The sequence below is a fragment of the Lepidochelys kempii genome, chromosome 2 (genome assembly GCF_965140285.1).
Source record: "Lepidochelys kempii isolate rLepKem1 chromosome 2, rLepKem1.hap1, whole genome shotgun sequence".
Taxonomy (NCBI): domain Eukaryota; kingdom Metazoa; phylum Chordata; order Testudines; family Cheloniidae; genus Lepidochelys; species Lepidochelys kempii.
Window position 1 is genome coordinate 228,777,687 of NC_136381.1, and position 15,743 is coordinate 228,793,429.

Below are 15,743 nucleotides of genomic sequence, written 5' to 3' on the forward strand. Positions count from 1 at the left end.
GCGGCTGTTACTCTGAAACCTGTCACTTTCCTAAGATGTGCTTAATTAGTGTTTAGAGAGCCTGGGCTTAAAGGTATGTGGTATAGTTCTAGAATGTGCACCTGCTATTAATGAAAAGCATCAAGCAAATTCTTTTGTTTTTAGGGAATCAATATACTTAGAACAAAACTCTAAAATTAAATGTAACTATTCAAACAAATGAATATCAAAATTGAAAGTTTATTCAAACAAGTGTCCATGCTGGTATAAACTTTGTTTTTTAAAAGCTGGTCGTCTATAAGATGTTTCAAGCAAACATCTGTAACTGGTAGGCACACACACAGGCTCTGTTTTTGAATGTCAATACTCTGCTCTACGAGGTTGGTTTTGGTCAAGAGATGCAAGCTAAACTGGTTTCCAGATATATTTGGTCTCTGATATGCTAAAGGAAAACATTAGTCTTGATCATCATCATGAATAATTAAATACTTCTGTTGCAGGAAAAATGCATTTAAAAAAAAGACTGCTGTATGCAAACCGTGACATTCTCTCACACAATCCACATAATACAAAGTCGAAGTTAAGTGTCAAAACTATTTCATAAAGGGAGAGTTTAGAAACTATTTCCATTAACTTCAGATATATTTTATGTACTATTGTATGTAAAATGGCAGGTAAGAATTGTAATCATACAATCATAGAATATCAGGTTTGGAAGGGACTTCAGGAGGTCATCTAGTCCAACCCCCTGCTCAAAGCAGGACTAATCCCAACTAAATCATCCCAGCCAGGGCTTTGTCAAGCCTGACGGTAAAGTAATAATTCCAAGTAGCTGAAAATGGTATGATACTTAACTCTTGAAGGGAAATGCACTTTAAGAAACTGCCACAGTAAACAGTAAAATTAGTAAGTGCGCACACCAGATATTTTGCAGGAAATTGTGTAAGGATGTTTAGAAGCAGGGAACAGTGAAGCAGCTCAGACTCCAATAAAAAAAAGTGTGTAACTAATCTCAACAAAATGTAGTTTACTTAGAGCTCACATTTTACTCAAAAGCTACTCTTCTCCTTCAGGAAGAAAGCTAGCAAAAACCTCTTTCTTTAAGTGAGCCTGTGTTTATTTTTTTTTAAATAGGGGAGAAACTTCCATGTTCCAGGTCAAAGATTATCTAGGCTACCTGTATTCTGGATTCCGCTTCACCCTCCACTCATGTACAAGTTAAGGGAACAAATTAAAAAGGTCAAAAGCAGTGATTCCATTGTAATGAGGCTATCGGAAGCTTAAATGTAGCAGAGGCTTCTAATAGCAAAATGCCCACAGGCCCCTGTCTGGGAGAAAAAAAGAAAGGCAGATACTAATTTTTAGCCTTGCTATGTGTGTTCTTGGGGCTTGTCACTCAGGAAAGTTAAGGTGAATCAACTATATTAAAGCACATTACCACCCTTCCCCCAATAGCTGTTCTCATTCAGGAATAAAATGGCCTTGTAGTTTAAGACCGTGTTTCCCAAGCAGTGGGTTGCCGTGTCCAGGGTCAGAATAACCCATTGCTGAGCCCAGATTTAGGCTAATATACACTTTTCCCAGTTTGGTGCAGATGGGAGGCCCCAATATGGTAGGGGTGTTGGAGGGAAAACCTGCCCAGCTCTTGTCCTGTGGGACTTGGTCCAGTTCCCCATGCTGGGTGTTGCAACTTGATCCTTGTGGTTACAGTGGCACTCAAGTTCGGTGCAGCTACTCTATCATGATAGAGGATTAGAAGGGCCAAACATGAGTGGCATTGCAACCCTGTGTGCCATGATGCAGTGCCACTCAAATTTGCTTGCCTACCAAAGTGGTACTGCAACCCCATTCACTCAAATTTAGCCTGGCCATCCCTCTGTCAAACTTGGGGGGCATGCAAACCTGAGTGGTGCTGCATCCTCATGCACCACATTGCAATGCTCACAGCTGGGGCCAACCCTCCCCATCCCCCCAGGACAGGAACTGCCACTGTGGGGTGAGTCCAGGGTGAGCTCAACTCTCCAAACCCTCCCCTCACCTCCTCTGGACCTAGATGGGATATAGGGTTGCAGTGCTGGGGCTGAGGGCAATGGTAGGTCCAAAAAAAGACAAAATGCAGTTTGTGGCTCACATTAATAAGTTCAGGAACCACTGGTTTAATCCTCAATCTTTAGCAGAGAATTAAACTAGCGGATTAAGGCTGCTTTATTCTTGCATGAGAGCATCTATGTGAGTGATTAATAGGCTTTAACTTATGCACATCAATGCAAGGTTAAGTTGATTTGTCAACTTTCCGGGATGTGCCTGTGTAGACAGCCTTGTGTTCTTCAGGCCAGCAATAGGCCCTCACTGACTCTAAGTTACAAACTATTTTAGCTTTAACAACATAAGTGGCCAATAAAATTCTACTGTAGATAATTGGAAGCTAACTATGGGGTGTTGGAATGTAGTACCTTTCAAAGTCTAATGTAGACAAGGGCAGTGTGCTTTAACTTGAGCACATATTGAAGCAGACTGCACTGTGCACACTCGAGTAACTGTGTATTAGTATGGGTTAGAACACATTTAGCTAGCAATATACCTTTAAGTCACAGTTTAGACAAAGCCTGAGAGCCTGTTAGCCCTGTACATATGGGGTAGAGTCCCCTTCCATTATAAAAGAATGACTTTTGTGAAATAAGCTGCCTTACAAGACATGTTAAGTCCAGTGATAAAGAGGTACAACTAAATATCTCTATCTACATGGCTAATTTCAGACAGCTCCTAATGTTGAGCAAAATTTGATCTCACATTTAGAATTATGGGGGTGTTAAAGCCAAGTTTATCCATAAATATTTCACCAAATATTCAAGTAATGTCCAAAATACCTGCACAGCATGTAACCTTCACCGGTATTTGGCACTTTCAGCTAGAACTGTAGATTTTGCTGCTCATGTGACTGTAGCATACCTAAACTCTTAAGAACTGCCGTCACAGTTTAAGCTGTGAGTATGGCATTATGGAGTGTATACCAAATGCTTCTGGTTGCAGAGCATTCATGAGGAAATAAAAATCAGGTTGTTGCATTTAAGTTAAGGCCAGTACATAGTCTTTCCAGGGGAGAAGGAGAAGCATGTATCTCTCTCGATTACTGGCACTATGTACAGTGAAACCTATTGTTCAAAATTCAGGATAAAAACACTACCAGTAACAATTTATGAATACTTATTTACACAAGATACTTTTCGTTAGAATTACAGACTTCAAAGTAAACAAAGGAATATGTGCAATTTTGCAGAAGCATTGAAAACATTCAAAATTATAAATATTTTGATAGCATTACCAAAATTCTTAGTTTTACACACAGGCTGATGTTGATCTACTGCAGAAAAACTAAGGTTTTGTGCCACAACTGTAAATTAAGTACAGTAATTTTATAATCATTCTGGCAACATAGGTATCTGCACTGAACAGTGCAATACTACTGAATCAATCCACTGATCTATTGAAGATCAAAGTACAAATCTGTATTTTTATTGATTTGGCAGCGTTGCTTATGGAGAAACAAATGCACTAGTCAAACCAGCACATTTTCATACTGCGCCAGTTACAAAAACATCGAAGACTTTCATATTAGCTACAAATGTATCATAACTCCATTATTTTACCCCAAATGATGACATCCATGTGAATTTTATAAGCAAAGATACTCCGTTTGGATCCTTCATTCTGTTACACTGACAAACATACACCACCACTTAATAAATAGAAATGCAGCAGTTCATTCACATAATAGCAAGATTTTCGTACCCTAATCCACCACTGCAGTTCAGTTTGTACAAAACAGTCTTTTCTACAGAGTGGAAAAAATACCTTCTTTTTATCAAGGTGCGAGCTAAGCTTTGAAAATTAAATGAATGTGCTTTTATTCTTTTTATGGACAATAAAAGTTTCATGAACTTTTTCCATTCCCTCTGAAAATGTGTAAAAGGTCAGATATGGATTTCTTCATTATTTTAGGTTTGATGGATTATTTCAATTTCACCGACGTTGTGCTTGTACTCCTCTTGAACAATACTGTTCCAAGAACGGTTATGTAGATTAAATCAATCCAAATGACAACTTCAGAGTTCTAGAAACACAAGGGTACTCCTTATTGTAATACAAGACCAACCTAAAGGAAGGGGCAAAATGCACTAGTTAATGCAACTATAGCAACAAATACTGGCTTTTTGAACTTAATTATGAATCTTAGATGTTCAATTTAAAACAAATATTTAAAAGTTTTGTCTGTTTTGACATTCTTAAGTTAATTTATTTTTATTGTTAAGTGTGCACAGAAGCTCTTTTTTCTCTTACCTTTTCGGATTCCATACCAGGACACCGCCAGTTGTACAAATAATACTGCAAGTTCCCATCTCCTATCCCAAACTTGAGTTTTTCCAGGAATGTTTTGTTTTCCATCAAGTCTAGTGCATTGAACACATCAAATCCTTTCTGGAAATATCAAAACGTTTTTGAAATTTTATTTTGATTTTCAAATGATACTTTATATATACACATAATGGGTATAAATGTGTCCAAGAGTCTAACAATTTTCACTAAATAGACATTAGATCTGATCCTGCATTCTGATATGCATGCAGAATAGAAGATTTTTCCAATAGGAAGTAATTCTGTCTGCATATCACACAGAGGAATTTAGACTGAAGGTTATATCTCTAGAACAGTGGTTCTTAACCTATTTACCACTGTGGGCCGCATATAGCTCTCTCTGTGTTACGTGGGCCCCATCCACAACAGGGATTCTCAAACTTCTTTGCATCGAGACCCCCTTCTGACAACAAAAATTACTACACGACCCCAGCTGGGGGACAGACGCCTGAGCCCCCCTCAAGCCCTGCTGCCCTGGGCAGGGGGGCCACAGCATAAACCCTGCTGCCCTGTGTGGGTGTGAAGCTAAATGGAAGCTGAAGCTTAATGGAAGCCAAAGCTCAGGCTTCGGCTTCAGCCCCAGGACCCAGCAAGTTTAACACCAGCCCTGGTGACCCCATTAAAACAGGGTCGTGACCCACTTTGGGGTCCCGACCCAGAGTTTGAGAACTGCTGCAATACAGCTACCAAAAAAAAGATTTAGTATTTGTTATATGACAGCAATACAATTCAAATCAATTTAGCACCTTTCATTTCAATACTGGCAAATGTCTACCAAGAGCATTTTAAATTAGCAAAATAAGTCAAAACATTAACTTACCATTAATTTATTGGAGGGGTGGCATGACATGACACGCTGCTGCTGGCGGTGTGGCTGGGCTTGGTGCCTGGAGAGCATGGCTGTGGAGCCCTGCCCGGTGTGGGGTGCTCACCCCAGCCAGGGACTGTCCTCCAGGCACCCAGCCCCACCACCCAGGGAATACCCCCATCACTCAACCCTCCTGGAACTGTCCCCCCAGCATCCAGGACCCCCCCCCCCCAACACTGGTCTGGCACACGTGCCTGCCCTGCAGAGACAGGGTGCCTGGTCCAGGGCAGAACAGCACCGCAGGGACTGCCCCCTCCAGCATCCAGTCCTCCACCCAGAGACTCCCCCACCAGTATCTTCTCCCAGCCCTCAACCCCTCCATCCAGGGACTGCCACCAGTCCACACACCTACAGTCTGTCCCCCATACACTGGCTGCACCCGCCTTCCCACGCCCCAGCCCCCTGCACCCCCTCCCTAGGGCCCTAGCCCCCAGAACCCCACTTCCCTTGCCCACTGGTCTCCTACCTTGGTTACACATAGCTTAGCCATGCAGCTTGCCCTGCCCGCCTGCAGTCCTAGTGCCAGGGAGCCAGCTCTAGCCAGGGTCACTGGACCCATGGGGTAAGGGTGGAGTGGGGGGAGGGGCACTCAGCACCCTGGTTTCCTGCTGATGCTGCTAGGCCTGATCCTGTGCTGCCCCATTTTTGCACCCCCCTGCTGGCCTGTGCCTGGGGCATATGCTCCTGCCATAGTTAGAGCCCTGAGAATGTCACAACATGGGCCGCAGCTGTGTGCTGATTGGTCTTCAAGTGGCCCACGGGGTGAGAACCACTGCTCTAGGAGGTAGGACACTGTCAGGTGACATTCCGGGGTAAAACATCAAAATAATCCTAATGCAGTTTCAATGTTATAGGTTTGTTTCTTTGCACAATAGTCAAGATTGATCTTAGTTTTTAGTCTACATTAAACTGCATTTGAGCATGCACAGTACTAGCTGCTATAATTGAGGCTGCATAAACACATCAATCCTAACCTGTTTTCAGTCATTTATATTTTTTATATTTTCAGGATTTAATTTGTTCAAGTTTGGTCCCTTCCTAAAAGTGATGCAAGAATTTGATCTCCATCTATGTCTTCATTGCATGTGCGCCTCTCTTGCTCACTTGCCCTCTGCCAACTGTCTCCTTCCTCCCTCCCCCAAATCCATTGCCATTACAGAAGTCTCTTTACCATCAAGATGCCACAGAAACTGAGTACTCTTGAGTTTCTACTGTAAACTGGCCTTTTCACATCCCCATCCACCCAATTCCTTTCCACTCTTCGTTAAACTGACTCATTATTATTATTTGTATTACTGTAGTGCCTAGGAGCCGTTGTCTTGAATTAGGCTCTGATATTCCAGTTTGTCACACACTTGCTGCCCTTTTGTCATGCTCCACTGAATTCACTGGGGCTCCCCTCTGTGTGAGTGGAGCACACCATTAGGCGCAACTGTAATACAACTTATTAGTAACAGCAGCAACAATGTTCAACTGTTTGAGCAAGAAGAGACTGAAGCCCCCCCCAAAAAAACCCCATTTCCCCATTATAAAGAAAGTGATTAAAAAAACAAAACAAAACAGATTAATGCTGGAATAGCAGGAAGCATAAAGCTGAAATTTGGCATGCAAACAGACTTCTGCCATAATAAGTACCTTTAAATATTTTGGTAAAAATATTTTTGTTTTGACCAAGTTACTGCCCCTTTAAAAAAAAAACAACACAGACACATACCATATGTACATTTTGCACAGACTTCTCACTACGTTAGGCTACTAAAGAAGTTCTTGCCATGCATACATGTCTAAGTTAGATGTGCTATGAAAAAATGTACAGGAAGTACACAAAAAAAGAGGCAAGGCCTCTGCATCAGGGAAAGTAAAAGCTGAACTACTTCAAAATTAGCAGCACAGAGCCTTTCTCCTGCAGAAATTTCATCAGAACTAAGAGAAAAGAACAGTAAAGCTGCACAGTTAAGCTCTCAAAAGTCAGGAAATGACGAAGTTAAATCTGCACATACAACCTTAACGCTACACCCTACACTGTAATCTAATTATCACATCATTTCACAAGATATAGAATTTTTTTTATAATTTTAGATACACACATGTAGCAACTTGTAATTCTTCATTCTTGAATATTTATTCCATTTTTATTAGAATGATGTATAGTCCAGTATATTTTTGTTGATTTAAGCCACTGACTTCAATAGAAGCTGAAAAGTGCTCTGTACCTCTGAAAAGTCTGGCCACTTGCTTAAACATAGATTTAGGTATTTAACTTTACACATCCAAGTTTGAAGCTCCTGGTCTACATGAATATATGTATTTAGAACAATTCATATTAAAACCACTGTTAAATGAACACTGAACTTACAATTTTGAAAGTCTCATGCCATTTAATAAAGAGTTGCACTTCCTGTACCACAAATTACCGACAAAAGGACAGCTTCCTGTTTTCCTTTTATTTAAGAGTGATTTTTGTTGTAATTAGCTTGTGATTAGCTGATATTTTACATTCCCTCTCTCCCCCTTCATCTAAACACTGGGGACCAGATTTGTAAAGGTATTTAGGCACCTAAAGATGCAGACAGACACCTAGTGGGATTTTCAAAATTGCCCGGGAATCAACTTTCAATGGGATCTGGACACCTAGATGCTTTTGAAAGTCACATTAGGCACCTATCTGAATCCCCAGGTGCTTAAATACTTTTGAAAATCTGACCCTGAACCTCCAGTAGCATGCTGGCCCCTGAACACCATGCTGGGACGTACAGTATTGACTTGGATCATAAACACTACTTCCTGCATCTGATGGGTATCTCCCATTCAAGTTCCAACCCAGCCCAATCCTCTTTAGTTTAAGAAATCCATCAGGACCATGATCAAGGTACAATACCTCATATGATTAAAAAATATTAGAATGATCATGATACATAGTTAGTCCTTCTGTTACCATAAATCTGTCTTTGTGAGTTGTTTCTGATTTATATACACAATGTAAAATATTAAGTAACTGTACATACTACTGGAGACCTCTGTCTTAGCTTCAAGTAAATAAAGGTACTCCACTTGCATATAAATCTATATAACATTCTATTTTAAGAAGGTACTAAGTGTTTTTCTGAATGAGTATAATTTATAAAACTAAAGCAAGTTTACCCACTTTGTTCATTAAATGTGCCACTGGCTTCTCAGCAGAAAGAAATATTTGCATGTTTCAAGGAAGTTTATCATCAGTCTCTACAAAGGAACATATTATACAGTGCTCAATACTTATCTACAGCTTTTCCCCCCTTTCTTTTGCTGTCAGCAATTTGAACAGGGCACTAATTAAAACCAGACCATCTGTTCTTTGAAAAGGTATATATATAAGTTGTTAAATTTCCATTTCACTTTTCACCTTAGCCAACCTTATTTTGTTATAGTCTTAAAACTTCATGCATGGAAGAAGAGCAAAAATACTACACATTGCTTTCAGTTCACAGAGCTGATTTGTACTCTATATTACTTCTGAATTGTTCACCTTTTTAAAAATGAAAGTAAGTATGTGAGTATTGATTCTGTAGGTCTATATCACCAGATACATCTATATCAATCACTTACAAACATTTTACAAGGGTAATGCACGGTGTCTACTACTTTTAGTGCTAGATGGCATTGAACCCATGAGAATATGTTAAATTTACTTCTGAACCCTTCATTTGTAATGGCTTCCCCTCCATTTTCCCAAACTGCGTCATTAATGTTTTTCTCTCTGTGTGAGAAAGTGTGTTTAAAAATTAGAATTTGAAAATACATTATTTAAACACTTCACATCTTTTCTTTGCTTCCATATACAATACCACTTTTGTAGCTTTAAAAAGGCAAAAACAGTTAATTACTAGCTGTAATTTCAACTAATTCCCAACACAAAATAAACCCTTCCATTTTACTAAACAAATCCAAACTAAATTATTTCTGCAAACCTTGATAAGTTGTCCAAGCCCATCAATGAGTCACCATTTTAATTATACTATACACTCATCTAACATTGAATATCCAGTGCTTACTGTTAATTTGGATACTAAGGGCCAGATTTTCACTAGTATGCTCCAGATCAGTGGTGGGCAACCTGCGGCCCACTCACAGCCTGTCAGGGTAATCCACTGGCGGGCCGCCAGACAGTTTGTTTACATTTCCACGCAGCCCGCAGCTCCCAATGGCTGTGGTTTGCTGTTCCTGGACAATGGGAGATGCGGGAAGCGGCACAGGCCGCAGGGACATGCTGGCTGCCGCTTCCCACAGGTTCCACTGGCCGGGAACGGCTAACCACGGCCACTAAAAGCTGCGGAGGGCCATGCAAATGTAAACAAACTGATTGGCAGCCCTCCAGTGGATTATCCTGACAGGCCGCAGGTTGCCTACCACTGCTCCAGATGCTTTGCATGGCTTTAGCAACACTCAAACTGTGGGTTTCAGTTATCACATTACCAAACAGGGTAATAAACCACTTGCTTTGAACTTACTGATAACAGAACATTGTTCAAAATTAGTGCTGTCAAGTGATGTAAAAATTAACAGTGATTAATTGTGATGAATCGCGTGATTAAAAAATTAATTGTGATTAATCGTGCGATTAATTGCACTGCTAAACAATAATAGAATACCACTTATTTAAATATTTTGGATGTTTCTTACATTTTCAAATATATTGATTTCAATTACAAACACAGAATGCAAAGTGTACAGCGCGCAGTTTTATATATTTTTTTAATTCCAAATATTTGCACTGTAAAAAAAAAAACAAAAATAGTATTTTTCAATTCACCTAATACAAATACTGCAGTGTAATCTCTTTATCATGGAAGTTGAACTTACAAATGTAGAATTATGTACCAAAAGCCCCTGCATTCAAAAATAAAACAATGTAAAACTTTAGAGCCTACAAGTCCACTCAGTCCTACTTCTTGTTCAGCCAATAGCTCAGACAAACAAGTTTGTTTATGTTTTCAGAAGATAATGCTGCCTGCTTCAACCACCATTCCAGAGGACATGCATCCATGCTGATGATGGGTTCTGCTCAATAACGATCCAATGCAGTGCGCACCAATGCATGTTAATTTTCATCATCTGAGTCAGATGCCACGAGCAGAAGACTGATTTTCTTTTTTAGTGGTACTGGTTCTGTAGTTTCCACATCAGAGTGTTGTTAAGATGTCTGAAAGCATGCTCCACACCTCGTCCCTCTCAGATTTTGGAAGGCACTTCAGATTCTTAAATCTTGGGTTGAGTGCTGTAGCTATCTTTAGAAATTTCACATTGGTATCTTCTTTGCATTTTGTCAAATTTGCAGTGATAGTGTTCTTAAAACAAACAACGTGTGCTGGGTCATCATCAGAGACTGCTATAACATGAAATATATGGCAGAATGCAGGTAAACAGGAGACACAGAATTCTCCCCCAAGGAGTTTAGTTACAAATTTAATTAATGCATTATTTTTTTAACCAGCGTCATCTACACGGAAGCATGTCCTCAGGAACAATGGCCGAAGCATGAAGAGGCAGATGACTCTTTAGAACATCTGGCACGTAAATATCTTGCGACACCAGCTACAACAGTGCCATGCGAATGCCTGTTCTTGCTTTCAGGTGACATTGTAATTAAGAAATGGGCAGCCTTATGTCCCATAAATATAAACAAACTTGTGTCTCTTAGCGACTGGCTGAACAAGAAGTAGTGGGCTTGTAGGCTCTAAAGTTGAACTTGTAGACGCTAAAGTTTTACATTGTTTTGTTTTTGAGTGCAGTTAAGTAACAAAAAAAATTTGTAAGTTGCACTTTCATGACAAAGAGATTGCATTATGGTACTTCTATGAGGTGAATTGAAAAATACTACTTCTTTTGTTATCATTTTTACAGTGCAAATATTTGTAATAAAAATAATATAAAGTGAGCACTGTACACGTATTCTGTGTTGTAACTGAAATCAATATATTTGAAAATGTAGAAAAGCGTCAAAAATATTTAATAAATTTAAATTGGTATTCTATTGTTTAACAGTGCAATTTATCGCGATTAATTTTTTTGAGTTTATCACATGAGTTAACTGTGATTAATCAACAGCACTATTCAAAATATATTTTGTAAAAATAGTGCAGGCTTATGGGAATTTTTTCCTTTTTCTCTAGTCTGTTCAAAGTGAAGAGAAAAGCTAGTATAGATTTTTTTAAGTTCTGCAAGTGCCTTAAAAATCCCTTTTAAAAGTAAAAGAAAATGGAATGTTACACATTAAATACTTCCTTTCATTTTTTTTTTTTAATTACCCTACTTTTCTGAGAAAAGTAGACAGGGAAAGTAAGTTACTTACCAATTTAGCTATAATGAGTGCATCATTCATTAGATCCAAGAGAGGAGTCTCTGTATGAATATTGTAGAAGGAATAGGCAGCTTTGAGGCTTTTATGTACAGGATGATGCATAACTGTTGAAGGTAACGTGTAGAAACTCAGGAAATCAGTTAAAATGCCATTTGAACTCTGGGGAAGAAAAAAGTCATTGAATGAAGAATCAACTTGTAATTAATTAGCTACAGTTTTAGCCACCTCCCTGAGCAGCAGATATTTTGGGAAATTACAAATACTAGCTGCCAGAAGCCTACCCTTCAAGTGGGCATGGCTATCAGCACTGGTCTCTATACAGCGCATTCATCACAACTTCAAAAATGGTTAAAATCTTGGTTAAAATCAGATGCACAGAATTGATGCCCTCGGAACATCTTAATTTCATAAACAGAAAGGCAGGGCTGGAGGGGACCTTGAGAGGTCATCTAGTCCATCCCCCCCATACTAAGGCAGGACCGACCAAGTATGCCTTGATCTTCCCTTGCAGGTTTTTGTCTAACCTGTTCTTAAAAACCTTCAATGATGGGGATTCCACAACCTCCCTTGGTAATCTGTTCCAGTACTGAACTACCCTTGTAGTTAGAAAGTTTTTCTAATATCTCATCTAAATATTACCTGCTGTAAAGACAATTACTTCTTGTCCTACCTTCCTCCGAACAACTGATCACTGTCTTCTTTTGTAACAGTCCTTAACATATCTGAAGACTTATCAGTCCCCCCTCAGTCTTTTTTTCTAAACATTTTTCCAGTTCTTTGAAAAAGGAATTTTTTTGCTTTTTGACAGCAATTTTTTTGTGGAAAATATGTAGCATATTTAGATCAGCTCTAGTGATTCACGTTGAATGAGTATACCAAATTGTACCAGAGTAGCTCAAAAGGGTACTTGAAGTGTGATAAGGGGGATGTCTTTTTTAAGGACCTCTGATGTAAAGTTCAAATATCAAACATGAGGATGTCTCTGCTGAGCTCTGTATCACAGAGGTGAATTAATTATGGACCTTAAGAAAACACCTCCAATGACTCTGCACGTTCACCATTAAGGATGCTAGAAATGTTAATTCAGGGATTATGAGCTTTATTAAGGTCTCCCCTTTCATTTTGCTATGGTCTTTAGTACCAGCATTTTGAACTGAAAACAAAACAAAGCCTTTGGCCATTTGTGCTGTGAAGGCAGCCTTCTTAACGTAATTGCAATCTAACTTTTCTGTAGTTTCTTTCATCCTAAAAGGATTTCTAAGCACGAGCAAACAAATTTAACATAGTGACTAGCAGCTTTCAATGGAATGTAGGTTCCTAAGCTACATGGGTCATTTTTAAAATTTTACCCACAAATAATAGCACCAAGAGGTGTGAACTTAAACTATTAAATTGAGTATCAGATTACATTTGAAGCAGGTTTATCCAATACTGGGACTCTCCACATAAATAGGTGCACCTGAAACCAGTTAAGCGGGATTTAAATTTTGTGCTGGCCTGCTATGGAGTTCCTATTTGACATCTGAAGGAATGACATCAGACCCCAATCAGATTCTCATTTCCTCATCTCAGTCATTTTAGCAGCTCCTTTCTTTCTGGAAAAGCAGATTCAAATATTAATACTTGTAATCAAATTGTTTTCTTCCAAAAAGGGGTGGTGAAAAGCAAACAAGATTTTTAAAAATGTAGAGTGCCTCCCAGATGGTCATCACTTTCAGAGTTTTAGAATTCTTATTTAATCAACTTGTTACATTACCACTGCAGTCCATACAGACTCCAAAAATAAGTGTTTTCTTATCATGCGATTAGAATATTAGAATGTACAATAATGTTTACTGTTCTCTGTTTAATATAAAGAGCAAAATGGAGAAACTATGTCAAGCTCCACAAATGCTACAATGCAAGATTAAGTATAGATCATGGCTCTGAGTGCACTAGAAAGCCCTCTTGCTTCTCATGGTAGTTATCTTGATGCCATCAAAACCCTAATGTCAATATAGCCTTACACTGAATTACTTGTGTAATATTACTGGGGAGGCAAGGGTGGAATTTACATATATCTTATTTACATTGTTAACCAATGTTTTTACCTCAACTACAAAGGTGTCAATAATATGATCCTGAGGCAGGAACCAGTGGGCTACCTCTTCTTCATCCATTACAGGAGCAAGATTAAATTGCTTCAAGTAACTGTTGATCAGTTCTTGCACTGCTTTAATGTCTTTTTGTTCCATTGGTCTCAAACCTAAAGTCTTTGTGGCCTTTGTTATAACAAAAAGAAAAAAAAAAAAGATGTTGAAAGGAAGAATTTATTTACAAAATATGTGAAAGTAGGTTACAAAGTACACTCCATAGAATATTCATTATTAGCCTACTTTACTCTAGCATTATAATTCATTATGCCACTTTACAAACTGCCTTCAATCAATATTTCCTACCTTCTAATTACTGAGACAGTCTGGGGCACTTCAAGCTTTACATACTAATACTACTTCATTTCTCCAGGGAATCAGACACTGTTGCCTGTAGCCTAGACTTCAAACATTGTGTGTTCCTTTTTTAATTTGATCATTTCTTTTCTTCTAAATTACTTAGGGCCCAGAAAAAACCCTGATCATCAGAAACTGACCAGAAGACAAAAATATGTTGGATACCAAGTAAAAATCATTTTCTCGGGTGTGTTTATATTTGGTCAGCAAATATTTAACATGAAAATTTCCAGCTACTTTTACCCCTCCAAACTAGCTTGTTGTCTAAATTTTCTATGCAGACATAACCATTTTTCTACTCATGAGAAAGCCCCTCTCATATAAATTAAGGCCACCCTGGAATTACTAAGCTAAATATATTTTAGAAAATAACATATTTTACAGAGGGACTTTATACAATGGAGAAAAAATATTTCTAATATATTGTAATTAACATTTAGATATGTGGAAAGCAACTGAATCTTATTTTCTCCAGCAAATTTTTGTTGATTATCCAGTATATTTCTTCATTAAACAAAGGTTCATTCTCTTTCAGAGCTTATCTGCTTCACCATTCAATGAAGTCATATAATGAATTTGTTTAACATGTTAATCATTTTCATGGTAATGTGGCAAGGTCAAATACAGGGGTCCCCAATTTTCAGGCTGGCTCTGACAGCTTTGCCCAATTCAAGCAAAGTAGTCAGAAAACTAGCTTACCGGATCCCTGAGGATGCCCCTTGTGGAAGATGGATCACTGGGTGGTGTAGAACTAGTGCAGCTGCCCATATAGGGAGTGTGGCTGGGGGGAAGGAAGCCTGGCTGGGGCATCCTTAAGTCCCAGAAATCCTGAGCTGCCAGAATAGCCTGAGGCAGTTTGGACATGCTGGGGAACAGTCCAGTACACAGCCAATTCCAGGACTAGGGAACAATTTCTGGCTTAAAGCCACTTGCCTCCTACCCCAATCAAGCTGCTCTGAGCGTATCCCAGGTCAAGCAGCAGCTCTAGCCCAGGATTTTGATCTCCTGGCAGGATCAGGCAGAAGAATGTATGAAAACAAATGTCTGAAACAACAACAGGTTGGCAAGATACGTTCCTTTTGGTATACTTTTTCCTCAGTTAAATTTGTCTTAAAAGTCCCCTATTAAGTAACTATATACTTGGAAAGTGAAAAATACCCAAGAAGCTTTGTTCAGAGTAACATTTTGTTAATATAATCACAATATTCTTATATGATTTCAAATAGATCTTCAGAGTAGACAGCAAGAATTTTCAAGAGTTGTGTTGCTAACTATGCTGAGGTCCAGGCCACCACCTCATCTTCACCGCTCATTTTAGCTGCACTAGTTAGATTAAAGCTAGTGCTAGGCCTATCTGAGCTGCAATCAGATGTCCAATTACAGCATAGACATACACCTTTAGGTACAAGGATCTTAAGGTCTCTTGACTTTCTGAGAAACATAGGCTCCTAAGTGCTTCTGTCACTTAGGTGCTTTGGAAATTTTACTCAGAAGTTATTGTGTACAATGCTGCATACAAGTCCTACTCTCTTCCTAGGTGTGTTTCTGGGGCTTATTTTCCCCTTCCCCATACTTTATTTTTCTTCTACTGTAGTCTGTAACTTATGAATTAGCAAAGATTGGTTAGAATAAGAGTTGTATATTTTCTAATAAACCC

General features: G+C 38.9%; 2 protein-coding genes across 10 annotated transcripts in view; one reads left to right on the forward strand and one right to left on the reverse strand.

The window, feature by feature from the left end:
• The window catches only part of RPP38 (ribonuclease P/MRP subunit p38), a 34,155-nt gene that overhangs the window by 4,574 nt on the left and 13,838 nt on the right, over positions 1-15,743 (forward strand). For 4 of the 7 annotated variants that reach the window (XM_073334098.2, XM_078851793.1, XM_078851795.1 and 1 more), the window contains one exon: positions 6,270-8,725. The exons of 2 other annotated variants lie outside the window; for them this stretch is intronic. In XM_073334098.2, coding sequence (XP_073190199.1) covers positions 6,270-6,454 — 185 coding nt within the window. In that variant the 3' untranslated portion in view covers positions 6,455-8,725. Of the gene's footprint in view, positions 1-6,269; positions 8,726-10,730; positions 11,217-15,743 lie in introns of those variants that run through there. One more of the 7 variants, XM_078851796.1, reaches the window with a different exon arrangement.
• NMT2 (N-myristoyltransferase 2) overlaps positions 200-15,743 on the reverse strand; it is a 53,653-nt gene continuing 38,109 nt past the window's right edge. For all 3 annotated transcript variants that reach the window (XM_073334088.2, XM_073334090.2, XM_073334089.2), the window contains exons 9-12: positions 13,688-13,858; positions 11,589-11,756; positions 4,318-4,455; positions 200-4,132 (exon numbers count right to left, since the gene is read on the reverse strand). In XM_073334088.2, the coding sequence (XP_073190189.1) occupies positions 4,112-4,132; positions 4,318-4,455; positions 11,589-11,756; positions 13,688-13,858 (498 nt within the window). In that variant the 3' untranslated portion in view covers positions 200-4,111. The remainder of the gene's footprint in view (positions 4,133-4,317; positions 4,456-11,588; positions 11,757-13,687; positions 13,859-15,743) is intronic.